Below are 26,334 nucleotides of genomic sequence, written 5' to 3' on the forward strand. Positions count from 1 at the left end.
TTGTAATGACGATATGCTGTCTTCTTATACATGTACCACCTAATAGGATTTTGTTTTATTTTGTGTATGTGTGAGTTAAGTTTTGTTTTGTCCTCTAAATTGGCCATCCCATTCAACAGTACAATGAATGTCATCGTTAGTATTGCTGTCTTTTTTATTTGATTTTTTTTTGTAATAAATATATTATTTAAAAATAAAAGAAGAGTGACATCAAACCAAAGCCCCGCCCCTATGAAAGCTTAACGGGAAGTTGAATGCATACTGGCAGGCTGACCGGAGAGACAATACTCTAGGTTAGCTAGATAGCAATGTTCTAATCGTTGACCTTTTTATTTCTCAAGACTGGATAGTCAAGAGGTAGGAGAGTAGGAAACATGGCAACATATTTGCTTGAGCATCGGCATACAGCGCCGAAACTATGCGTCTTACTTTTCGTCTTCCTCCTTTTTGTTGTTGGCCCCATCACGGCTCTCAGCGTCGGCGAGACGAGGCTTGTCAGAAGCAACACCTTCGCGGAAGTGGAGGTAGAAGAATATACAAAATACTACAATTATGTCGAAATGACCCGGCTACTGAAGTTCATGGCCATGAAATACCCTTATATCTCCAACCTGTCCAGTATAGGCCAGTCGGTGCAGGGCAGGGAGTTGTGGGTTATGCGAATCACAAAGGACCCCAACGCTGACGTACCGGGAAAACCCAAATGTAAATACGTGGGGAACATGCACGGGGACGAAACTATCTCGAGGCAGGTGTTGGTGTACCTTGTGAACTACCTACTGACGAGGTATGGAGAGGACCCGCGTATCACGGAGTTGTTGACGAGCACGGATATTTACATTATGCCCAGTATGAACCCAGACGGGTTCGAAAGGTCCAGAGAGGGGGACTGTAGTGGCGACGCTGGGGGTCGTTCCAACGCCAAGAACATGGACCTCAATAGAAGTTTTCCTGACCAGTTTGACAAAATCAACGTCCAGCAAGAGGATGTTCCAGAGGTTACAGCTGTCATTAAATGGATCCTGGAGAAAAAGTATGTATTTATTTCTCTCATCTATTTACATAGACCTTGTTTAGCTCACATTGTTTATAACCTAATTCAGATGGCTCAAATGTATGGGCTACACCAGGGGTAGGCAACCCTTTTCCTGGAGTGGCGCAGGTACTGCAGAGTTTTGTTCCGACATAGGCACCACACCTGACAAACTGAGGTGATTGATTGCCTAAATTCAACACATCACACACCTGTTCTTCCAGGTCGGTTAAGTAAAAAATATGAAGTGACTGCGGAACTCCAGGACCCTGGGCTTCACAGACATCGCTTACTGCAAATGGTAACTGCTGCACCCAAGGAATTTACTGGCAGCCTGCATCTGTCGTTGTTCCTATTCTTACGCACCTCCTCATGGACCCCAAATACCACCTCCCCCGCGAATGATCTCTCCATTTACCTAAGGGTCCACTGTTGCCAGCTAACTGTTGGGAATGCCCTTGATCAACAGACTCCAATAGGCCAACATAAGTAGCCTGCCATACAACTCTAGGCCGGCCACCTTTGTCTAAAGACCTGTCAAAACAAGCACTATACCTTCCAGCTGTCACTAAACAAACAGCTGTTGAAAAACATCTAATGATGTTGGCTGGAGTCTTTGCCAATTTCAAGGGCCTTTCTCTGACACCGCCTAGTATAGAGGTCCTGGATGGCAGGGAGCTCGACCCTGGTGATTTACTGGGCCGTACGCAGTATCCTCTGTAGTGCCTTGCGGTCGGATGCTGAGCAGTTGCCATACCAAGCGGTAACGCAACCAGTCATGCTCTCGATGGTGCAGCTGTAGAACTTTTTGAGCATCTGAGGTCCCATGCCAGATCTTTTCAGCCTCCTGAGGGGGAATTGGCGTTGTTGTGCCCTCCTCACGACTGTGTTGGTGTGTTTGGACCTTGATAGGTCCTTAGTGATGTGGACACCAAGGAACTTGAATCTCTCGACCTGCTCCACTACAGCCCCATCGGTGTGAATGGGGGTGTGCCTGTGTGTGTACTTCAGATCAGCCTTGGAAAGGTTTCCCCCCTTGGCCTTGACAATAGTATGTAGACTGCAGACAGTAGATACCAGGCTTACTATATATCCCCAGCCTCCTGATAACATTGTGTTGTTGTTATGTCCCTCCAGGTTTGTCCTGTCAGGGAACCTGCATGGTGGCACTGTGGTGGCCAGCTACCCCTTTGATGACTCGGCCTCCCACAAGATGCAGGGTTACTACAGCCGCTCTGTGGACGACAACCTGTTTAAACACCTGGCGCTGACCTACGCCAAGAACCACCCCGTCATGAGGACCGGGGAACCCAAGTGCCCAGATACCCCTGATGAAACTTTTGAGGATGGCATCGTCAACGGGGCAAAGTGGTACGATGTACCCGGTAAGACTTTTTCCTTCTTAACTGTCAGACCACTGATGCTCTTTTTAGGCAGGTCATGTTCTTTTTCCTTCATTTGTTGAAAAGAGGTGATGGTTCACACACAAAGTAGCCTAGACCAGCTCCAATATCTTCCTTTATAGATTTCTAATATATTTTCTTCTCTTCTTCGTAAGTTGTTTCCTTGGCTTTCCATTTCTTGAGAAAAGCTTTTTTTATTGTTTAACTCATTATCCCTCATCACTCTCAGAATAATTGCACATTGTTGAGACAGAGAGCTGAGTGCTGGGTTGCCATGACGATTAAGTCATAGATGAAGTCATAGATTGGTGTCTATTTTGACTTTGTCTCTTCTCAGGGACTGACAAAATTATGTGGTAATTTTACTTTTCCGGCGTTCATAATCAGTTGGAGATCAGGTTTTACTCAGCTCAGTGTTGTATGAGTTCATGGCGACACCTTGAAATGAATATCGAATGACATGTACTGTAGACTTATAGTAGGATAATAAAGGGTATTTGATAACATGTATAGTGTGGGCTTTCACTACCATGGTACAGGCCTACTTTTTGTCATTGGGACAAAGCCTGATGTGTGATGTATAGGCTATGTGTTGCCATGAAAAGGGGTGTGATGGTTTCCTCTGTCATTTTCCATGGCCCAATTTTCACAGAATATCCCCCCCCACTCATTTTGGGTCTATTTGAGAACCAATCCAGCAGATCCACAGCTGGGATTGTCTGTCTAGTATTAATTTAAAATCCCACTAATTAGGCAATTTAATCAGAGTATGGCTTTGACCATTACAGAAGAATTAGCACTGAATTTTCACAGTGATTTATTGTAATGTTTGTTTGTGTCAATTAATGCCATAAGGGATGGGTTGCCAACTGGCGATTTGACAGGTCATGAAGGTCATGAATTCATTCATTACAAGTGTTCCATTGCACTGACTTCACTATCTAGCAAAGCAGCTGTGGCAGAGGACAACAGACCCAGCTAGCTAGTATTGTTTTATTCACCCCTGCTGGACAGACCTGCTCTCTGTTCTCTCCTCACAGAAAGCCTGACTGGTCTCAGGTTATCCTATCTGTCTTACGAGGTGTGTGTGTGTGTGTGAGTGTGTGTGTGTGTGTGTGTGTGTGTGTGTGGGACACAACCTGTCCATGCAGCTTGCTGTCCCCCCACTTCCCCCCTTCATGTTCAGGAATACCAGTGTCTGTGGTCCACAGGCAGTAACTGGACCCCAGTCTCTGTGTGGCTGCTGTCAGGTCAGGGGGTTGGGAAGAAAGCCAGACGAGGGACGATGAGATGATACTGTAATCTGAGTCTGAAGGTTTAAGATGACCGTCATGGCTTTTCCTGTAAAGACATGTGCGGTCATCACTGTGTGTGTGTGTGTGTGTGTGCGCGTGCGTATTTACAGTGAGACTGTTTATCATGTGTCTGTGTGAGTCCAATAGGGAGTTGTGAGTTCCATGTATATTCACAGACATTCTTCAATAATCCCTGAATCTGCTCTAACAGACTGCCTATGCTTCAGTTGTAAATTATGACTCGGCAGAAGACTAATTCTGGTTTCTTCATCATTACTTACCTGAATCTAAATTGACTGCCTATGTGGTTAATGGAGACTGTACACAAATAACACAAAGGAAACGAAAAATAGAAAATCTATGTACAGTGTGTGCAAATGTAGGGAGGCAATAAATAGACCATAGAGGCAAAAATAATTACAATTTAGCATTAATACTGGAGTGATAGATGTACAGATGATGTGCAAGTAGAGATACTGGTGTGCAAGAGGGTGAGTAATAATATGGGGATGAGGTAGTTGGGTGTGCTATTTACAGATGAGTGTACAGTGATCAGTAAGCTGCTCAGACAGGGCTGTAATCGTTTGAAGAGCATTCACTTAGTTTTACTAGCATTTAAAAGCAGTTGGAGGCCACGGAAGGAGTGTTGTTGGGCGTTGAAGCTCGTTTGGAGGTGTGTTCGCACAGTGTCCAAAGAAGGGCCAGATGTATACAGAATGGTGTCATCTAATGAAATATGAATCCATTCTCTGATGAATTTTGAGAATAGACTTACACAATGCTCAATGAGGAAATGACAGGACTGAAATGTACCCAATGATATCGTAGGATCTTATTAGAGCATTACGAATGTGAGTTTAGAATCTAGATAATTGTCATTATGACCTTCTGGGAGGTGACTGTTGAGAAATAGTAAAAGGGAGAGGGAGGGAGGGAAGTTTAGGTACTTGGTGGTGTGGGTTGACTTTGATAATTGCAATAGATGTCCGATAACCTTTTGACAAGCTTTTTTTGTAGACCCATTTTATAGCTAGTTTATCTCTTTCCTGTATGCCAGGGGTGTCAAACTCATTCCATGGAGGGCCTAGTGCAGCATCTCCCAAACTCGGTCCCCGGGACCCCAAGGGTGCATGTTTTTGTTTTTCCCCGAACACTACACAACTGATTCCGATTATCAAAGCTTGATAATTTGTTGATTATTTGAATCAGCTGTGCAGTGCTAGGGCAAATACCAAAACGTGAATCCCTATTGGTCCTAAGGACCGAGTTTAGGAAACCCTGGCCTTGTGTCTCCTTCTTTTTCCTTTCAACTCAATATTAATTAATGAACAGTTTATAAACTACTTGGGCCTATAGCCTAAATAATTTTAAGTAGCCTAGTCCTTTTACTAACCAGCAATACCCACTGCTGTCTTTCTGAACGTTCATATTATTATTATTTATTATACCTTTATATAGTGTCCCCCGAGCTGACAAGGTGAAAATCTGTCGTTCTGCCCCTGAACAAGGAAGTTAACCCACCGTTCCTAGGCCGTCATTGAAAATAAGAATGTGTTCTTAACTGACATGCCTAGTTAGACTTAGGGATGCCATCCGTTAGATTAAATACAGAACAGTTCCGTATTTCACTGAAAGAATAAAGGTTTTGTTTTCGAATTGATAGTTTCCGTATTCGACCATATTAACCTCTTCAACCTATGGGGGCGCTATGTCATTATTGGATAAAAAGACATGCCCGTTTTAAGCGCAATATTTTGTCACGAAAAGATGCTCGACTATGCATGGAATTGACAGCCTTATAAAGACCAAAACTCTGACGTTTCCAAAACTGCAAAGATATTATCTGTGAGTGCCCCAGAACTAATGCTACAGGCGAAACCAAGATGAAACTTCAAACAGGAAATGAACAGGATTTTTGACGCTGTGTTTACTAACGTCTCCTTATATGGCTGTGAATATGCTGTGAACGAGCTTATGCGCTCTGCCATTCATCCAAGATGTCTGCAGCATTGTGGCGTATTTGTAGGCATATCATTGGAAGATTGGCCATAAGAGACTACATTTGCCAGGGGGCCGTCCGGTGCCCTTTGTCTAAATCGGTGCGTAATTCCCAGTGGCAACCATTGTACCTTGCGTTACAGAAGGAGACTCATACTTCCAGGAACGATACATCATTGAAGAGATATGTGAAAAACACCTTGAGGATTGGTTCTAAACAACGTTTGCCATGTTTCAGTCGATATTATGGAGTTAATTTGGAAAAAAGTTCGGCGTTTGGATAACTGAATTTTCGTTTTTTTTTTGGTAGCCAAACGTGACGCACCAAACGGACCGATTTCTCCTGCACAAAAAATCTTTCAGGAAAAACTGAACATTTGCTATCTAACTGAGAGTCTCCTCATTGAAAACATCCGAAGTTCTTCAAAGGTAAATGATTTATTGAATGTTTTTGCTGGTTTTTGTGAAAATGTGGCCTGCTAATGCTAACGCTAAATGCTAAATGCTAATGCTAAATGCTAAATGCTAGTTTGCTATGGTAGAGAAGCATATTTTTGAAAATCTGAGATGACAGTGTTGTTAACAAAAGACTAAGCATGAGAGCTAGCATATTGATTTCATTTGCGATTTTCATGAATAGTTAACGTTGCGTTATGGTAATGGGCTTGAGGCTGTAGTCATGATCCCGGATCCGGGTTGGCTCGACGCAAGAAGTTAATGACCTAAGGCTCATATTTCTGTGTGTTATTCTGTTATAATTAAGTCTATGATTTGATAGAGCAGTCTGACTGAGCGATGGTAAGCACCAGCAGGCTCGTAAGCATTCATTCAAACAGCACATTTGTGCGTTTTGCCAACAGTTCTTCGCTGTGCTTCAAGCTGTTTATGACTTCAACCCTATCAACTCCCGAGATTAGGCTGGTGTAACCGATGTGAAATGGCTAGCTAGTTAGCGGGGTGTGCGCGCTAATAGCGTTTCAAACGTCACTCGCTCTGAGACTTGGAGTAATTGTTCCCCTTGCTCTGCATGGGTAACCATGCTTCGAGGGTGGCTGTTGTCGATGTGTTCCTGGTTCGAGCCCAGGTAGCGGCGAGGAGAGGGACGGAAGCTATACTGTTACTCTGGCAATACTAAAGTGCCTATAAGAACATCCAATAGTCAAAGGTATATGAAATACAAATGGTATCGAGATAAGTAGTCCTATAATTCCTATAATAACTACAACCTAAAACTTCTTACCTGGGAATATTGAAGACTCATGTTAAAAGGTACCACCAGCTTTCATGTGTTCTCATGTTCTGAGCAAGGAACTTAAACGTTTACTTTTACTTTCTTCTCCAACACTTTGTTTTAGCATTATTTAAACCAAATTGAACATGATTTATTTGAGGCTAAATTGATTTTATTGATGTGTTATATTAAGTTAAAATAAGTGTTCATTCAGTATTGTTGTAATTGTCATTATTAAAATTAAAATCGTCCGATTTAATCGGTATCGGCTTTTTTGGTCCTCCAATAATCGGCATCGAGGTTTTTTGGTCCTCCAATAATCGGTATCGGCGTTGAAAAATCATAATCGGTCGACCTCTACTCTGGGCACCTTTCATCCAAGCTACTCAATACTGCCCCTGCAGCCATAAGAGGTTTAACAAGCAGTGCGGCTTGGCTGGGTTATGTTTCGGAGGATGCATGGCTTTTGTCCTTCGTCTCTACCGAGCCCGTACAGGAGTCGTAGCGATGAGAGAAGATAGTAACTACTAACAATTGGATACCACGAAATTGGGGAGAAAAAGGGGGTAAAATTGAAAAAATAAAATAAATAAAGTGCAAGGATGCATGATAAACAGAGTCCAGTCTCTGTAAGACAGGAGGCTGCATACATATACAGTTGAAGTCGGAAGTTTACATACACTTAGGTTGGAGTCATTAACTTGTTTTTTAACCACTCCATAAATTTCTTGTTAACAAACTATAGTTTTGGCAGTTAGGACATATACTTTCTGCATGACAAGTCATTTCTCCTACAATTGTTTACAGACAGATTATTTCACTTATAATTCACTGTATCACAATTCCAGTGGATCAGAAGTTGAATGTGCCTTGGAAAATTCCAGAAAATTATGTCATGGCTTTAGAGGCTTCTGATAGGATAATTGAGTCAATTGGAGGTGTACCTATGGATGTATTTCAAGGCCTACCTTCAAACTCAGTGCCTATTTACTTGACATCATGGGAAAATCAAAAGAAATCAGCCAAGACCTCAGAAAACAAATTGTAGACCTCCACAAGTCTGGTTCATCCTTGGGAGCAATTTCCACAACGCCTGAAGGTACCACGTTCATCTGTACAAACAATAGTATGCAGGTATAAACACCATAGGACCACGCAGCGGTCATACCGCTCAGGAAGGAGACGCGTTCTGTCTCCTAGAGATGAATGTACTTTGGTGCGAAAAGTGCAAGTCAATCTCAGAACAACAGTTAAGGACCTTTTAAGATGCATCGGTCCGTGGAACCCTTAACCTCTTGGTCCTACCTGGCACGCAGGTAGGACCAAGAAAGCATGAGAAGCTATTATCTGATAGCATGTAACACCCCAAAAGACCCGCAGGGGACGTAAACAAAATAATTAGCATAGTCGTCGCTACACAAACCGCACAAATAAAATATAAAACATTCATTACCTTTGACCATCTTCTTTGTTGGCACTCCTAGATGTCCCATAATCACTATTGGGTCTTTTTTTTCCGATTAAATCGGTCCATATATAGCCTAGATATCGATCTATGAAGACTGTGTGATAAACGGAAAAAAATAGCGTCTTATAACGTAACGTCATTTTTTAAAATTAAAAACGTTGACGATAAACTTTAACAAAACACTTCGAAATACTTTTGTAATGCAACTTTAGGTATTATTAAACGTTAATAAGCGATCAAATTGATCACGAGGCGAAGTATATTCTTTAGCTGTTTGACCAAGAAACAAAGCCTAGGCAAATGACAAGACTCTAGACAACGTGTGGAAGCTGTAGGTATTGCAACCTCAGCCCCATTAAATGTGGTTCACCTTTTTCAATGGGTTCAAGTCGCGCATGGATATATATTTCCATTTTCAGTGATCAGATTTTCCTGAGCTTTTCGATGAAACGCACGTTCTGTTATAGTCACAGCCGTGATTTAACCAGATTTATAAACGTCTGAGTGTTTTCTATCAAGACATAATAATCATATGCATATACTATATTCCTGGCATAAGTAGCAGGGCGCTGAAATGTTGCGCGATTTTTAACAGAATGTTCGAAAAAGTAGGGGGTAAGATTAACAGGTTAACCGATCCAAATCTATATACTTTGTCAGAAAAACGTCACGAATCGTTGGTTCCCAATTTGTTTTTGCTCGTATTACTTTTTTTTCTACCTTCTAAAAATAACTTATTTTGTGACAACTTCAATATCACCAGCCTAGTCACACTGCGCACTGTGCTCTGCTTCATGCGCTGACCAATTTATTCCTGATCTTGCACATCTGCGCGGCACCTTCAGCATTCAAATGCTTGTTAAATGGATTGCGCAATATTAGGCTTTATTATTGAGTGACGGCCAATTTATTTGATAGGTTATTGATATCAAATGCGCTTTTGAAAGTGGTGTTTTACCGGAATATAAGTAAGGTACCAGAGACACAACTCCTCTGGCTAATAGCCCAAATGCTGAACAGGGTTTACATCAGATTTGATTTGGATCAGGTTCATCATCAGTAATAGTTTTGGCAGTTTTGCTTTATGCAATCAGTGTATATGGTCATTTTTAGATATACAGGGTAAAGTTGATAATCTTTTGCGAGGGAAGCGGCACTGCATTGTCGAAACGGGAGGCGCTCACTCCATAGAAACTTCCAAACGGTCAAAACCATTTCATTTTGAGACTGGGTGAAATCCGAAGTTGTGCTATATATTCATTGGCTATGTCATGGCTAATTTGTAAAGATACATATTGATACATTACTAGCTCACTTTTAAGTGGGTGATGGTTTAAAGCATTCATTGCCTCCCCCTAATCTAATAGTGGGGTGGTAGATGCCCACTACCACAGGCAGATAGACGTCAGCTCAAACAGATCCCGCTTATGAGCTCCATCAGAAGCAGATTTTAATTTAGTCTGGTAAATTAATGTTTATTCACCAAATGTTAATACATTGAACCGAATCTCATTGATTTGTTTGTCTAATCATACCACATCGCTTCAAATCATTTCAAAATAAAGCGTGTTGTTCCTGCATTGAATCGGTGCCATTGTATGTACAAATCGTCTTGAAAGATGCACATCCCTACCTACTATTTAACCTTTATTTAACTAGGCAAGTCAGTTAATAACAACTTCTTATTTACAATGACGGCCAAACCCTAACCCGGGCGACACTTGGCCAATTGTGTCAATTGTAGTCACACCTCTCGCACTGAGATGCGGTGCCTTAGACCGCTGTGCCACTCAGGAGCCCTATAGGTCTGCGATTTGTTTTTCATAATTAATAGTTATCTCATAGATGGGCTGTTGTTTTCTAGCTCACTGACATCACAGCTAACCTGTTAACAGCCATCGGGACAAATCCTTATGCTGTAGTACAGAACTATATTGAAGAACATATGTGGCCTCATTTACGGTTACAATACTGAAAGCCGATTTGCTCCAGTTTTGCACTGAATGTTATTCAAACAAGGTTGTTTCCCTACTAGCTGGATTAGGTACCCTGTATTCATAGGCTTTGCAGCTTTATGTGTTTGTAGCTTTTGTCTGGATTCTGGAATGAATAATTTATTTACTGGCGATTGAGAACAGGGCTGGTTGAGCAAGGTAGTAGGCCACTGTGGTTTGGGTAGGAAGCCAATACAAACAGTATTGCAGGGTTGGTGGCCTAATGCTACAAACATTCATCACTGCAAACAGAACAGACGTATGGTGTTTGTAGTGATGACAAAGTTAGTTCTGGGGAATTTCTCTCTTTTAGAAGTCAATTGCGATAAGACTTGTCTTGTCGATGGTCTGTCCTCTTATGATTATCAAAGTCAGTCAATTATCTACTTGTCTTGGGATGTGAGGTTAATGTTGGGCAATTCCACTCTAATGGAATTGTGCTGAGACTCAGATTTTTCACTTAAAATGTATGCCAAACAAAAAGCATTGATTTCAAGCTCTATACATAAGGACTACTCTTAACAATTTAAACAGAACATTTTACAAAAACATATTCATTGATAAATTGCATATTTGGGTATTATTTTATACACTGGCTATTAAGTAAGCATTTCACTATAAGGTCTACACTTGTTGTATTCGGCGCATGTGACAAATAATATTTTTATTTGATTTTATTATTTTAATGAGCTCCGCCACCAAACAAGACCTAATTTGGTTGGACCACATCTGAATCAATCATAATGTCCAAACCCGTGAAACAAACATCAAAGTACAGCACAGTGCAGTAGAGTTCAGTATAGTAGAGTATACTTCAGAACATTATAGTGTACTCTAGTGTGCTCAACTGTGTACTGTACTCCTCTACTGTACAGTACAGGAATGTACTGAACTATACTCGACCGCTCTGTACTGTACTGTGCTCCACTGTACTGTACTGTTCCGTCCAAACTTGTGAAACATGGACATCTATGATTAGTTCAGATTTGGTCCGGACCAAATGGAATTATATGTTTGGGCCAAATTAAGGCTGGTTTAGACGTCTGTGCATATTTTAAATCAAGGCTGGTTGGGACCAGACCAAAAAACAATGTCTGTGGACATTTTAAATCAAGGCTGGTTGGGACCAGACCAAAAAACAATGTCTGTGGACGTTGAAATCAAGGCCAGGGCAGACTGACTAAATTTAAACTACATTTCAATGTCCATGGCCTTCCGTGTTGGTCGGTGCTCAGTGGATGAGGATGCTGATTACAGTAAATGGAAAAAGAGGGGGCTCATGGGTAGGTGTAAGAGCCGGGAGAGGGAGTCCATGGCTTCATCCTGCCAGGTGTCAATGGTACAGGCTGGTGGCAGTGGTGTTATGGCATGGGGAATGTTTTCCTTGCATGTTGGGTCCCTTGGGGGACCCAACACCAAACAACTGTCTTGTGGTTTTATATCTAAACTCTTCAAATCAAAATTTATTTGTCATGTGCGCCGAATACAACAGGTGTGGACCTTAAAGTGAAATGTTTACTTACAGGCTCTAACCAATAGTTCAAAAAAGGGTGTTAGGTGAACAATGGGTAAGTAAAGAAATAAAACAACAGTAAAAAGACAGGCTATATACAGTAGTGAGGCAATAGAAGTAGCGAGGCTACATACAGACACCGGTTAGTCAGGCTGATTGAGGTAGTATGTACATGTAGTTATGGTTAAAGTGACTATGCATATATGATGAACAGAGAGAAGCAGTAGCTTAAAAGAGGGGTTGGTGCGTGGCGGGACACAATGCAGATAGCCCGGTTAGCCACTGTGCGGGGGCACTGGTTGGTCGGCCCAATTGAGGTAGTATGTACATAAATAAAATTACTATGCATATATGATAAACAAAGAGTAGCAGCAGCGTAAAAAGAGGGGTTGGGGGGGCACACAATGCAAATAGTCCAGGTAGCCATTTGATTATCTGTTCAGGAGTCTTATGGCTTGGGAGTAAAAACTGTTGAGAAGCCTTTTTGTCCTAGACTTGGCACTCCGGTCCCGCTTGCCATGCGGTAGTAGAGACAACAGTCTACGACTGGGGTTGCTGGTGTCTTTGACAGTTTTTAGGGGCTTCCTCAGACACCACCTGGTGTAGAGGTCATGGATGGCAGGCAGCTTAGCCCCAGTGATGTACTGGGCCGTACGTACTACCCTCTGTAGTGCCTTTTTGTCAGTCGGAGGCAGAGCAATTACCGTACCAGGCAGTGATGCAACCACTCAGGATGCTTTCGATGTTGCAGCTGTAGAACCTTTTGAGGATCTCAGGACCCATGCCAAATCTTTTTAGTTTCCTGAGGGGGAATAAGCTTTGTCGTGCCCTCTTCACGACTGTCTTGGTGTGTTTGGACCATTCTAGTTTGTTGTTGATGTGGACAGCAAGGAACTTGAAGCTCTCAACCTGCTCCACTACAGCCCCGTTGACGAGAATGGGGGTGTGCTCAGTCCTCCTTTTCCTGTAGTCCACAATCATCTCCTTAGTCTTGGTTACGTTGAGGGATAGGTTGTTATTCTGGCACCACCCGGCCAGGTCTCTGACCTCCTCCCTATAGGCTGTCTCGTCGTTGTCGGTGATCAAGCCTACCACTGCTGTGTCGTCTGCAAACATAATGATGGTGTTGGAGTCATGCCTGGCCATACAGTTGTGGGGGAACAGGGAGTACAGGAGGGGACTGAGCACGCACCCCTGTGGAGCTCCAGTGTTGAGGATCAGCGTGGCAGAGGGAACCGATTATTTGTGTTGCTACCTACCCTCACCACCTGGGGGCGGCCCGTCAGGAAGTCCAGGATCCAGTTGTAGAGGGAGGTGTTTAGTCTCAGGATCCTTAGCCTAGTGATGAGCATTGAGGGTACTATGGTGTTGAATGCTGAGCTGTAGTCAATGAATAGCATTCTCACATAAGTGTTCCTTTTGTCCAGGTGGGAAAGGGCAGTGTGGAGTGCAATAGAGATTGCATCATCTGTGGATCTGTTTGAGTGGTATGCAAATTGGAGTGGGTCTATGGTTTCTGGGATAATGGTGTTGATGTGAGCCATTACCAACCTTTCAAAGCACTTCATGGCTACAGATGTGAGATCTACAGGTCTGTAGTCATTTAGGCAGGTTGCCTTTGTGTTCTTGGGCACAGGGACTATGATGGTCTGCTTGAGACATGTTGGTATTACATACTCAATCAGGGACATGTTGAAAATGTTAGTGAAGAAACCTGCCAGTTGGTCAGCACATGCCCAGAGCACACGTGGTGGTAATCTGTCTGGCCCCGCAGCCTTGTGTATGTTGACTTGTTTAAAGGTCTTACTCACGTCGGTTACAGAGAGCGTGATCACACAGTCGTCCGGAACAGCTGATACTCTCATACATGCCTCAGTGTTGCTTGCCTCGAAGCGAGCATAGAAGTTATATAGCTTGTCTGGTAGACTCGTGTCACTGGGCGGCTCGCGGCTGTGCTTCCCTTTGCAGTCTGTAATAGTTTGCCCTGCCACATAAGACGAGCGTCGGAGCCGGTGTAGTATCATTCAATCTTAGCCCCGTATGGACGCTTTGCCTGTTTGATGGTTCGTCGCAGGGCATAGCAGGATTTCTTGTAAGCTTCCGGGTTAGAGTCCCGCACCTTGAAAGCGGCAGCTCTACCCTTTAGCTCAGTGCGAATGTTGCCTGTAATCCATGGCTTATGGTTGGGGTATGTATGTACAGTCACTGTGGGGACGTACTTTTTGTGGCTGTTTATTTACCACCACAGACCGATACTTGCACTAAGACTGCACTCGGTCAGCTGTATAAGGAAATAAGCAAACAGAGGCCGCCTCTGGGTGAGTGGTTTCCTGTTTGCTTATTTCCTTATACAGCTGACTGAGTGTGGTCTTAGTGCCAGTATCTGTCTGTGGTGGTAAATAAACAGCCACGAAAAGTATGGCTGAAAACTCTAGGCAAATAGTGTGACCTGCAATTTAGCACAATATACTCTACTTCAGGTGAGCAAAATCTAGAGACTTCCTTAGATTTCCTGCACCAGCTGATGTTTACAAATATGCAGCGTATATCCCGCTACGTTGGCGAGTAGTATTGACTGTAACGGCAGCTTTCCCAGTCGCCCTCGCCGGGTCCTGACCAGGCATCCGGCTCTTTGTCCTCTGTACCTGCGTCGCTTCCTCTTGCAAATAATGGGGATGTCGGCCCTGTGGGGTGTTTGGAGAATGTCTTGTGCGTCTTGTGAGTGATCGCTGTCCTGATATCCAGAAGCTCTGGATAGCACAATTGGTTGGGCGCCCGTAAAACTGCTGCCATTTCTTACTGTGCCATTTTACAACAGTTTACCAGTCAACCAAAACCACAGTACCCAGAATGAATCTGCAGGCCAGGCAGTCACAGTGATGCAGCCATTTGAGAGGATGTTCAACAGCTGTACCACTCTGTGTACCACTCTGTCTTGTATTCTAGCTTGTCCTGGGCTGACTCAGTATGGTGTTAGTAAGGGCTTACTCTGTGCTTTCTGATACCTTTCCTCTCAATGAGAAGTTGCCTAACACACACACATTCAACCCTGATGTGTGTGGATTAAACAGCCGCCATTCTGGATATTACTTTTTTATTAACTAGTCCCTGGTAAATTATTAGTCACAAACTACTGATGGTTGGATGGACACTCACTTCCTCTCCCCCTGTTTCTCCTCCTCCTGTTCCCTTCCTTTCCCTCTCTGTGTCAAATAGCTTCTGAAGATTCCTGTATTAGGGCCACATCCTGTAGTTGGCTAAATCACAAGCAGTCACGTTAGCTGTCTCTGCTGTGTGTGTCATTTGATTATGTAAATGCTGAATCTGCTGTGTTGTATCTTGCCCACATCATGCTGTCTAATATCATATGCACACAGCAGCATTTCTAACCTGAGGCTGGTAGGCCTCACACATTCAGATGAAAGCATTGCATTGGCATTGTTTGTGCTGTTTGTCTCCTGTGAATTAGTGTGTGGGTGTGTGCATTTGTACCCTGGATTGTGTCTGTTTAAGGATGACAGAGTGAGGTGGCCTTGTTTGTGTGAATGAGGAAGAGGGTTGAGTATCCTACTTCTATTGGGTTCAGGATTTCCGTTAGCTGGTAATATCCAGCTTTTGGATGATTTTAATAACATTTACAAAATGCTTATCGGTCTATAGTCTATAGGTTACTTTGCATAATTTAGTGGAATTACATTGGCGTGTGCGTTTGTTATGCATCTTATTTATCACACGTGTTATGCATCTTATTTATCACACGTGTAAAGCATGGAGAGATACAAAACCTTTGAGTGTAAAATCTGTCAGACAGCACGAGCTGCTACTACAACGTCTCAAACAGCACGTCACACACCACTTTGCAATGAGCAGTATGCATTTTGAAATCATACAAATTATTTTATATCAAATTTCTTTCATTATCCAGTAGTTAAATGCTCAATCCTAGTCATATTAGCGACCCATGCTAGTTGTGGCATATTAGATCTCCCCTCTTTCTAAATTTTTAAATAATATTTTAATCTCTGTCACATGAAACTGCTAGCATGTGCGCTGTGCTTTTGACAATTTTCCTGCTAATTGCGTTATGGAACAAATATTTACACTTAGCCTACTGTCTTGTGCACGTTGCTGCGTTTATAATCTGAAGAAATAATAGTTTATCAATATTTTAAGTTAAACGTTCTGATCTGTTGCATCAGACTCATTACTTTTTAATGTTGTTTATGCCTACTGGTTGTATGAATTTGGTATCTGTTGTCCCAGAGTCTGTTTGGAATAGGCTATTTTTTTTATTGACAAGCTGACCAATAGAATAGGTCTGGGTAAACGTTTCTTCTATGGGGACTATGGTATATTGACAGGCTAGTGTCTAGCTGTTCCTTGCTTGGCTTGTTGGCAGAGGAAAAGTACCTGTGGGCAGTTTATTCTAACATCTTCAAAGTGGACATTCTATTTCAATAAGGACCACGCATCGTTGCATCCTCGTCTTGCATGTTCTTTCAACATGGATTACACTGGTTGATTTCTGTCTTTCTGAGCACCATGGATGGACGCCCTAGTCAGATTAAGCACCGAATACATATGGGTCTGATCAATTAAAATGCTGCCGGTCAAACCCAGTCATGGCAACCTTCCCGAGGCCTACTGCCTGCCTGCCTGCTGTCAGGCTTTGTGCTGAAAACAACCTGGGAATGTTGCCTGAGTGGCAGGTGGCACCAGGCCACAGCAAACACAGTCCTCCACCAGGCAGCCCTGGACTGGAGGAAAGGCTGGTGTCTTGGCACAGCCTACTCTGCTCTGCCAGAGGCACTTTGCATTGATAACACCTTTAGCCTACATCCTGGGTTTGGTGTAGATTTAAGGATGTTCCTGACTCAAAGCATTAGGCCTGTGTTCATGCTGTTGCTTTCATGACCTCAGCAGAAGTCAACACACTTTCTTTTGACAGTTTATTTTGTATGCTTGTCCACTTTCTTTAGGTTGTGCCTCTAAAATTAATACTGATGTCCTCGTGAGTGGTTTTCAAGCAGAGAGATCTTGAAATGTTTGCAGGAAAACATTTTGACATAAGGTACAATTTGTCATCCCTGTTCAGGAGGCATGCAGGACTATAACTACCTGAATGGAAACTGCCTGGAGATCACCATGGAACTGAGCTGCTGTAAATTTCCACCGGCCTCCGAGTTAAAGAAAGAGTGGGACTATAACAGGGAGTCACTCATTGCCTACCTGGAGCAGGTTGGCTTTCACAAGACACAGTGTCACACTCAAACTTTTAAACTATCACACACACACTTTCATTGCACATATGACTAGCTGTAGTTTTCCTAACTACTCTCTGGTTCTTACTACTGTACTCAATCTATTTATTTATTTGAATTTAAGAGATTGTTCCATCTTGACATCTATTTGCAGTAGTTACTTACTTCTAGGCAGCACTTCAGTTATTTGAGCTTCATTTGTTCCCAGCTACTGAGGCAATAGAAACAGTGTTTGCGATCTCTTCTGACGTTATCCTGTTGATCTCCCAGGTTCACATTGGAGTTCGAGGCTATGTGAATGAGGCTGCCAATGGGACAGCTCTGCCTGATGTCAGCATTGTGGTGGCAGGCATCAACCATAACCTGGCCACGGCCAAGTTTGGTGACTTCTACCGCTTGCTGCTTCCTGGGACATACAATGTCTCAGCTATAGCCACAGGGTGAGTACTGCTGGAGGAATGAACTCCTCTCCTGCCGCTATACTAACTTGCAGGCACAGGGTACAGAAAATAAAGTCTTTAACAAAAGAAGCATACTCTACTCCTGATTTTTAGTTCCTGTCTGTTTTCCTTTGAACTGATTAGTGCATGTGCATTTACTTCATGTAAGTAAACACCATCTTAGAGCTTAATTTCCTCTAAGATATTTCCCTGTTCTGGTACTTTCCCATTATACCTGAAACGTCCTGGTGAAATACATTTAAAAGATATCACCTGGATTTAGACACACTGCTGTGCACAGGGTTTTTACTTCGTTCTTTTGCATTTATAATATGTTTTATTTCAACTGCAACAAAATACACATATTCAATATTTCTGTCTTCATAGGTACATGCCCATGACAGTAGTTGGGGTTCAAGTGGTGGAGGGCAAGGCCACCGAGCTCAACTTCACCCTGGCACCCCTGGGAAATGAACCCACAGGTGGCATAACCGTACCCTTTACCACTACCACTGTCCCTACCACAACCTCTGTCCCTACCACAACCCCTGACTCCACCACCATCGAAACCTCCAGCACCACCTCTGAGATGGGGACCTCTGGGGCCAACGAGAGCTCCACTCCCCAGGAGGCTTGGCCCCCAGCCCAGCCTGAACACCAGCCCATCCAACCACAGGACTTCCGCCACCACCATTACAATGACATGGAGCTGTTCCTGCGCATGTACTGTTATGTTTGCTTTATAGGCTTGCCTTTGTAATTAAGCATTTCAAATGTTATGCTAGCAAGTAATGTTAAGATGTGAGAGCTTTTAATAAAATGTGAAAAAGCCTTGTTCTTTTAACACAACAGGTACAGCAACAGGTTCCATTCCATCGCTCATCTCTACTCCATTGGGAAGTCCGCAGAGGACCGTGAGCTCTACGTCATGGTGATATCAGACAACCCCACCGTCCACGAGCCAGGTATGGATGTGTTTTGGTGACACTGGAGCTCCAGAAGAGACCATTAACTCTAAAGCAATGCCTTCAATCTACGGCTGTGGTTTATGTTGATCTAACTTCTTAGAGTAACTGGATTGTGTTCATACACAGAAATTCATAGTCTAAAACAAATAGCAGTTTTTCCTGTAAAAGATCCTGATATTATTGCTTCAGCTCAATGATCTCGTATCTTCATATCCTTTTGAATGTGGGGGTACTCACTCTTATCTGCAGGCCCATTACAGCATTGTATTTTTTCAATAGTGGGTGGCCTAGAAAGTACAGTGCAAGGATAAGGAGGGTTTTCAAATGAATGGTGTGCTTTAGTTTAATTGAGTGTGAATTTGTTCAGGAGACTTCCACCCTCATTCTCTCCCAGCCAACTCTGCTCTACTTCTCCTTTAATAGCGCTAACACTTTAACAAATGTATTTTCCCACTATTTTCTCCCCTTTAGGTGAACCAGAGTTCAAGTATATAGCTAACATGCATGGAAACGAGGTGGTGGGACGCGAGTTGCTCCTCAACCTCATTGAGTACCTGTGTCATAACTATGGCAGCGATCCTGAGGTCACCCAGCTGGTCAACACGACCCGGATACACATCATGCCTTCCATGAACCCAGATGGTTATGAGATCGCCAGGGAGGGTAAGAGAGGAATGTGTGTGTGGGGTCTATTTGTGAAAGATGTTGCCTGTCCACAATAAAAATACAGTGTACCCCTAAATTAAGACATTAAACATGATTACCAGTAGCATAAAGTCAGTGGTCCCCCCCCCCCCAATAAAAATAATATATATATTTGTTTTATTTTATTTTTGAAGGATCTCAGTCCGGCTTTCAACGTACTCTTGAAAGTTGTAATAGTATCCGCACAAGGAGCAATTTAGAAATTGGGAAGTGCATCATCAGTTTGCCTCTTCTCATGTCAGTCATTGCATACCTTAGAGAGCTATTTATAATTTGGAAGAAATGTCCAGTTGATCAACTAGCCCATGTCAGTTTTTTAGCTAGGTTTTTTTAGCCCATAGATTTGTTGTGTTAGTGTTTTATTTTTCAGAGTAAAAAACCCACGGACACTAGAGAAGCTTTAACCAAGTTTAATTCTTCCCAAAGGTTCTGTACAGCTGTAATCAGACAGCAAAACATTTCTCTCCATTGGTTATATACATCCTACATAAGACACCCCTTCTCTCCAATCCTTAGTTTATGCCCAAGAGAAAGAAGGTAACCAGATACTAATCCTGATTACTCCCTTAAGGGGAACTGACCTTACCCCTCACCTCCTGATCCACAGATATCCATCTGTCTTCCCTATATCAACACAATGCTCTGCTCCCATCCCCCAACACATTCCACAGAGAACCCTTCACTTTCTCCTTTGATTCTATGCTTCTTTCTCGATAATTTATTTAATATCTCAATGTTCAAAATGTCGAACCCAACAGTTGTAATGCTTGAGTCACTCAAATATCACAGGAATACACATTAGACAAGGCAAAATGTATAGGCAGGATGTTCCCAAGTGCTGGAAAGGGGGCCTGAGTGAAAATGTTTGGGAACACTTGGCCTAAGTTACTGTCTGGCTGTAAACAAAAACAAGTGTCAGACATAAAGCTGTCCCAACAGCAGAGCTTTCTTTTCAGCACCTTTGAGTGAATCCTTACCACTGCTACAGCGGAGCCTTGTCTGGCAGCAAAACAGTTCATTCAGCCTAATTTACTGACTTTTGAAAAAACCTATGGCTGACTTGCTTAAACAAATGCTGTTTCTACTGACAATTGATATGTACAAGCTATGACATAAGGGGACGACGAGTGGATAAGAGGCAATCTGTAATTTAAATTATCACATTAATGAGTGAGCTAGGATGGACATAGTCAATCTAACCATTTGTTCAGCACTTTTGAAATATAAAATGACAGAATTTAGAACATGGGCCATTCTTACAGCGCTCTCCCTGTACAACAAGTCAGAACCATAGGATAAATAAAGGGGGCATATAAGCAGACAATGAAAGCTCTTACAATATTCAATGACTACATTTCTCTAACACAGGTTATAAACTACATGTACACCACCAAGTCACAACAGTAGTCCTAAGTTACGAGGTGGAAAGGGACCTAATTATTAAGAGGCCCGAGTTCACGACTTGGAATTCTGAGTTGGATGACCAAAAGGTATTTTCGCAGTCGGTGCTTGTTTTTTTCTCCCCCAGAGTTCCCAGTTGTCTTGAACGCGGCAGAAGTCATGCTGGATTGACAGCATGGCCAATGTTTTCAACCTTCTCTGGCCCGTGGTGTTGCATGTGAATGTTTATCCTTTTAAACTTGGAAAAGAGACCCTTAAACCCAGACTTGGACCACACACTGACTAGCAGGCTAGTGATTGCTTTGCAACGCTTGCAGTTAGCCACTGATTCATTCCAAACCAGTCATTGTTGAATTTTCGATTTCCAACTTGTCGTGTAATGTTGATGTTCAATTGAGCACCGATATATTTAGTCTATAATTTCTCTTCATAAGGATTGAAAATAATTTGCCAGTAGATTGTCGACTTGATTCACGATGATGACTGCTTGTCTAGCTTGCTAGCTAAGATTTTGTTGTTCTTTTGCTCTTGCAGGTGATGTCAGAGGGTACACGGGACGCAACAACAGTAACAACTTTGACCTGAACCGTAACTTCCCGGACCAGTTTACTACAATCACTGAACCCAGGCAGCCAGAGACCATCGCTGTGATGAACTGGCTCAAGAGTTATCCCTTTGTACTCTCAGCCAACCTACATGGAGGTAAGCCCTAAGCTCCCCATTTTTCAATGTTTATAAAAAAAATTATATTGTATTCTCATTGGGTAATTCCTCTCTGCCCACTACAGGGTCATTGGTGGTCAATTACCCATATGATGATGACAAGCAGGGGCGTACGGAGTACAGCAAGTGTCCTGATGACAAGGTCTTTAAACAGGTGGCCAGATCCTACTCTCAGGTCAGTGGACTTCAACACACAATTTGGATCCTTATATCACCCCATTTACTAAATATATTCAAGCAGTTGTGAAGTTGTTTATTAAGTTAATAAAAACATTGGACAGTTGTTGATAAGTTTACTGTTTCAATTCTGCTGTTTGTATTGCGTTGTCACCTTTTCCCTTTTGTGTGTGTGTGTGTGTGTGTGTGTGTGTGTGTGTGTGTGTGTGTGTGTGTGTGTGTGTGTGTGTGTGTGTGTGTGTGTGTGTGTGTGTGTGTGTGTGTGTGTGTGTGTGTGTGTGTGTGTGTGTGTGTGTGTGTGTGTGTGTGTGTGTGTGTGTGTAGGAAAATGCTCTGATGCACAAAGGACACCCTTGTGAGGACCTTTACCCTTCGGAGTTCTTTGAGGACGGCATCACCAACGGCGCCAACTGGTACAATGTTGCCGGTACGTTCCTTCCCATGCCAATACACACACTAAGAGGAACAATGTGTCTATCTGACTTCTCTTTGTATTCTCTCGCCAGGTGGGATGCAGGACTGGAACTACCTGAACACTAACTGTTTTGAGGTGACCATAGAGTTGGGCTGTGTGAAGTACCCTAAGGCCCAGCACCTGCCTTTGTACTGGGACCAGAACCACAGAGCCTTACTGCAGTACATCCACCAGGTCAGCATATTTACATACTGCCCTTCACTATGCTATCATTCGCTCATTTATTCATCTCTCTCTCTCAAAAAAAAGGACATGTAAATGTATAATTTCTCTCTTTCCCTTTGCCCATTTACTTTGTCTCAAATGCACCAACTTGAATTTTAGGTATTCATCCTCTGTGTGTGTGTGTGTGTCCCTCTGCAGGTCCACAGAGGAGTAAAGGGCATGGTGATAGATATTAAAGATGGTACAGGCATCCCTAATGCCACCATCATGGTGGAGGAGATCGATCATCCAATCACAACCAACCTAGCTGGAGACTACTGGAGACTTCTGGTCCCTGGGACGTATCACCTCACCGCCTCTGCACGGGGGTGAGAGACCGTAGAAGTAACTGAGATCAATTAGAGGGTTAACCCCACCCTAACCCATAGAAACAGAACTAGAATGAACAACCTTCTATGCCCTAACCCTCCCTCCCCTTCTTCTCAGGTACAACTCAGTAAAGATCTACGCGACAGTGCCAGAGGAGGGGGTGGAGCTGGTAGACTTCCGGCTGACGCGGGTGCGTTTGGAGCCCAATGGCCAGGCCCCCAAGGATCCTGGAGCCACCCAGGACCCTGCAGAGGTGGTGTTCCAGAGCTTCATTAAGGACCTGTCTCTGGGCCAGGGGCTGGAGCAGCTGGTTCAGAGTACCATCACAGACAGCAGCTTCAGATACAGACGCTACAAAGAGCTGTCAGAGTTCCTGAGGGGTTTGACGCTCAACTTCCCCAAGATCACCTCCCTGCATAGGTAGGCCTGAGTTATGACCTCTAAACCCTAACCTGATGTCTAACATCTAGACCTTAATTTCCCTAAGAGGACCTCCCTGCAAAGGTAGGCTGGCCCGAGTTATGACCTCTGACCTCGTCATCAAATGTCACCTCTCTGCACAGGTTAACCCTGACCTCTAACCCCTAGTGTAACTGCCCTTAATCAAAATAATTTAGCTTGTCATGCAAAAACATATATGTATTATCACATACACCAGATAGGTGTAGTGAAATGTGTTGTTTTACAAGGTCTGCCATGGTTGTAAGGTGCCCAAGGAACAAATTAGGGTTAAGTGCCTTGCTCAAGGGCACATCGACAGATTCACCTTGTCGGCATGGGTATTCGAACCAGCGACCTTTCGGTTACTGGCCCAACACTCTAACCGGTAGGCTACCTGCCCACCTGTACCCCTAATGGCTAACCTCAAAACCTCTCCTCCAAATGGTTGGAGTCTACGTGTCATTGCAGAAGAGTCTGCTAGGTAATAATCTACAGTGGAATTGATAATAACATGCATTCTTCTGTCTAGTTTGGGCCAGAGTGTGGAGTACAGGACCATCTGGGCCTTGGAGATTTCCAACAAACCAGACGAGCCTGAAACGGCCAAGCCCAAGATACGCTTGGTGGGAGGTATCCATGGCAACGCCCCCGTTGGCACAGAGCTCCTGCTGGAGTTCGCTGCCTTCCTCTGCATCAACTACGACAAGAACCCCACCATCACCAGGGTGAGATGATTTATCTGATGTTTTTACTACACCAATCATAACTATAGTGCCTAGTGAAATTATTCACACCCTTGCACAGTTGTGTTGCCTTAAAATTACTAAATATTCATACAATTTTGATATTTTTATCGACCACGCTTTAAAAAGGAAAGAACTTGCAAAAAAGTTTAATGCTCTAAAATAAAAAAGCTCCCTTTAAATATAACTGATGTCCTGTTGTTCTACCCCTCATTCCTCTTTATCCCTCTCCCTCTTCTCTCCACAGTTGATTAACGAGACGCGGATCGTCATCCTTCCCTCCATCAACCCAGATGGACGAGAGCTGGCCAGAGAGAAACAGTGCACCTCTACTGTGGGCATGACCAACACACACGGGAAAGATCTGGACACGGACTTCTTTGGTCAGTACCTGCTGTGGTTGGTGTATAGACGGAGATGTTTGTGTTGTGTGTGTACTTGCATGCCCTTACATGTTTGATGGTGTCCTGTCTGTGTGTGCTGCTGTGTGTGCTGCTGTTGTAGGTAACGCCTCCCAGCGGGTGGTGGAGGCTCAGCCAGAGACCAGGGCAGTGATGGACCTGATCTTAGAGAGGGGCTTCACACTCTCTGTAGCCCTGGATGGAGGCTCCCTGTTGGCTACTTACCCCTACGACAAGCCTGTACAGCCAGGTAGGAACATATAGAAGGCTCCAAATATAGAATACTAGAAATCTATCAAATAGTTAACTAATAGTGTACTTTCTTTCAGTTGAAAATGAGGAAACTCTGAAGTACTTGGCCAATGTGTATGCCAGCAACCATCCCAAGATGCACCTGGGGGATACGGGATGTCCAAGCAATGGCCCTAGTATGTACCAACAGCACCACAAATAGACCACTGTGACCTAAAGACTGCATTCCAAGTGGTGAATTGGAGAAGATTGCTTATATACATCTATTGACTCATATGTTTCATCCTTCTCTTCTCCTCTCTCCCCAGTGGGTAACATCCCAGATGGAGTACTCAGGGCAGCAGAGAGACAAAGTCACATGGGCAGTATGAAGGTATGTTTCATACCCTACTTCCTAATGCTATCTAATGCCATATCTCTCACAAGAGAAAGGTTGTTCTGTCACCCGGCCCAAAGAGACATCTGCTTGTTGAGTCCTGGAACAACACAACTTCCACTGCTAAGTCTGTATTTAACTTCAACCAACTGTGTTAGAGCCTGATCCATTGTTTGATTTTAAAGTACAGTAGCCATTCTGGACTAAGCTTTACTGGTCGTCAATATGGCTATTCTGATGTGTCTGTCCTGTCCTATCCTTTCATTTTAGGACTTCAGTGTGGACTTTGGCCACTGTCCAGAGATCACGGTGTATACAGGCTGCTGTCTGTTTCCCCCGGCCAAACAGCTGGCCACGCTGTGGGCTGAGAATAGGAAGGCACTGCTCAGCATGCTGGTGGAGGTCAGTAATACCCTTGACCTCTGACCTGGGGTCATGTAATACAAATGCATTCATTAAGTTTACAAATGCTTTGATGAGTTATTGAGTGTGTTTGATAATAATAATTAATGCATTTCGGAGCTCCAATTGGTTACTAATCAAACGCGTTTGTTCAATACATTATTGAATGCATTTATAGCATACATGTGCAGGTATTGCCACAGAAGATGAAATTAACATAATATTACTTAGTCTATTACAATATTACATTATCTTCCTGCGATAGACTAGCATCCTGTTTAGGGGGTATACTTGTTCTGTACATCAAGCTGCAGTAACAGGATATAGGCTCCTGCCCTATTGGCTGTTCTGGCTTGGACAAGGCTACATAATTTTTGTTCTGTGTACTTTACATTCAATCTGTGTTTCTGTCTCTCTCTCAGGTCCATAAAGGTGTGCGTGGCATGGTGAAGGATAAGAGTGGGAAGCCCATCGTGGGGGCCATGATAGTGTTGAACGGAGGTGTGAGGGTGTTCACTGCAGAGGGAGGCTACTTCCATGCTCTTCTGGCACCAGGGAACCACAACATAGAGGCTGTGGCTGATGGCTACCAGCAACAACGGCAGGAGGTGGTTGTGTCGTCATATGAGGCTGCCAGCTCCATCATCATAGAGTTTGATATGGACAACCGCATTTTTGGTCTGCCTCGAGAGTTTGTTGTGGCTACTGCAGGTAAGCATGGGGAGAACTGTTTTTTTGGAGATGTTACCTTTTGTGTAATTTTGCCAGATGATTGCAGAGAATTAAAATTTAAAAAACATTTTAGTCATTGGATCCGGCAGGTAGACTAGAGTTTAGAGCGAATTATTGGTTCTTAACTGACTTGCCTAGTTAAATAAAAGTACAAAATAAAATAAAAAATTTTAAGTTAAAAAATATATATAAAAAAAAAAATATATATATATATATATAATTTTAGCAGATGCCCTTATCCAGAGCAATTAGGGTTAAGTGTCTTGCTCAAGGGCATATCAAGAGATTTTTCATGTAGTCGGCCCGGGGATTATTGTAGGGAGTAAAACAAGGTGAATAAGTTACATTTTGTAGGTTTTTAGGACATA

The 26,334-nt window shown here is 43.2% G+C and overlaps 1 protein-coding gene across 1 annotated transcript in view; it reads left to right on the plus strand.

The window, feature by feature from the left end:
• The first annotated feature begins 237 nt into the window (after positions 1-237).
• LOC124005178 (carboxypeptidase D-like) overlaps positions 238-26,334 on the plus strand; it is a 28,752-nt gene continuing 2,655 nt past the window's right edge. The window contains exons 1-20 of the mRNA XM_046314177.1: positions 238-1,033; positions 2,171-2,418; positions 17,031-17,173; positions 17,467-17,636; positions 18,024-18,359; positions 18,489-18,601; positions 19,076-19,267; positions 21,245-21,412; positions 21,499-21,608; positions 21,935-22,037; positions 22,117-22,259; positions 22,449-22,618; positions 22,737-23,039; positions 23,590-23,785; positions 24,051-24,186; positions 24,308-24,454; positions 24,534-24,632; positions 24,765-24,829; positions 25,103-25,234; positions 25,657-25,945. Of these exons, the coding sequence (XP_046170133.1) occupies positions 375-1,033; positions 2,171-2,418; positions 17,031-17,173; positions 17,467-17,636; positions 18,024-18,359; positions 18,489-18,601; positions 19,076-19,267; positions 21,245-21,412; positions 21,499-21,608; positions 21,935-22,037; positions 22,117-22,259; positions 22,449-22,618; positions 22,737-23,039; positions 23,590-23,785; positions 24,051-24,186; positions 24,308-24,454; positions 24,534-24,632; positions 24,765-24,829; positions 25,103-25,234; positions 25,657-25,945 (3,922 nt within the window). The 5' untranslated portion in view covers positions 238-374. The remainder of the gene's footprint in view (positions 1,034-2,170; positions 2,419-17,030; positions 17,174-17,466; positions 17,637-18,023; positions 18,360-18,488; positions 18,602-19,075; positions 19,268-21,244; positions 21,413-21,498; positions 21,609-21,934; positions 22,038-22,116; positions 22,260-22,448; positions 22,619-22,736; positions 23,040-23,589; positions 23,786-24,050; positions 24,187-24,307; positions 24,455-24,533; positions 24,633-24,764; positions 24,830-25,102; positions 25,235-25,656; positions 25,946-26,334) is intronic.

Source organism: Oncorhynchus gorbuscha, linkage group LG19, assembly GCF_021184085.1.
Source record: "Oncorhynchus gorbuscha isolate QuinsamMale2020 ecotype Even-year linkage group LG19, OgorEven_v1.0, whole genome shotgun sequence".
NCBI lineage: Eukaryota > Metazoa > Chordata > Actinopteri > Salmoniformes > Salmonidae > Oncorhynchus > Oncorhynchus gorbuscha.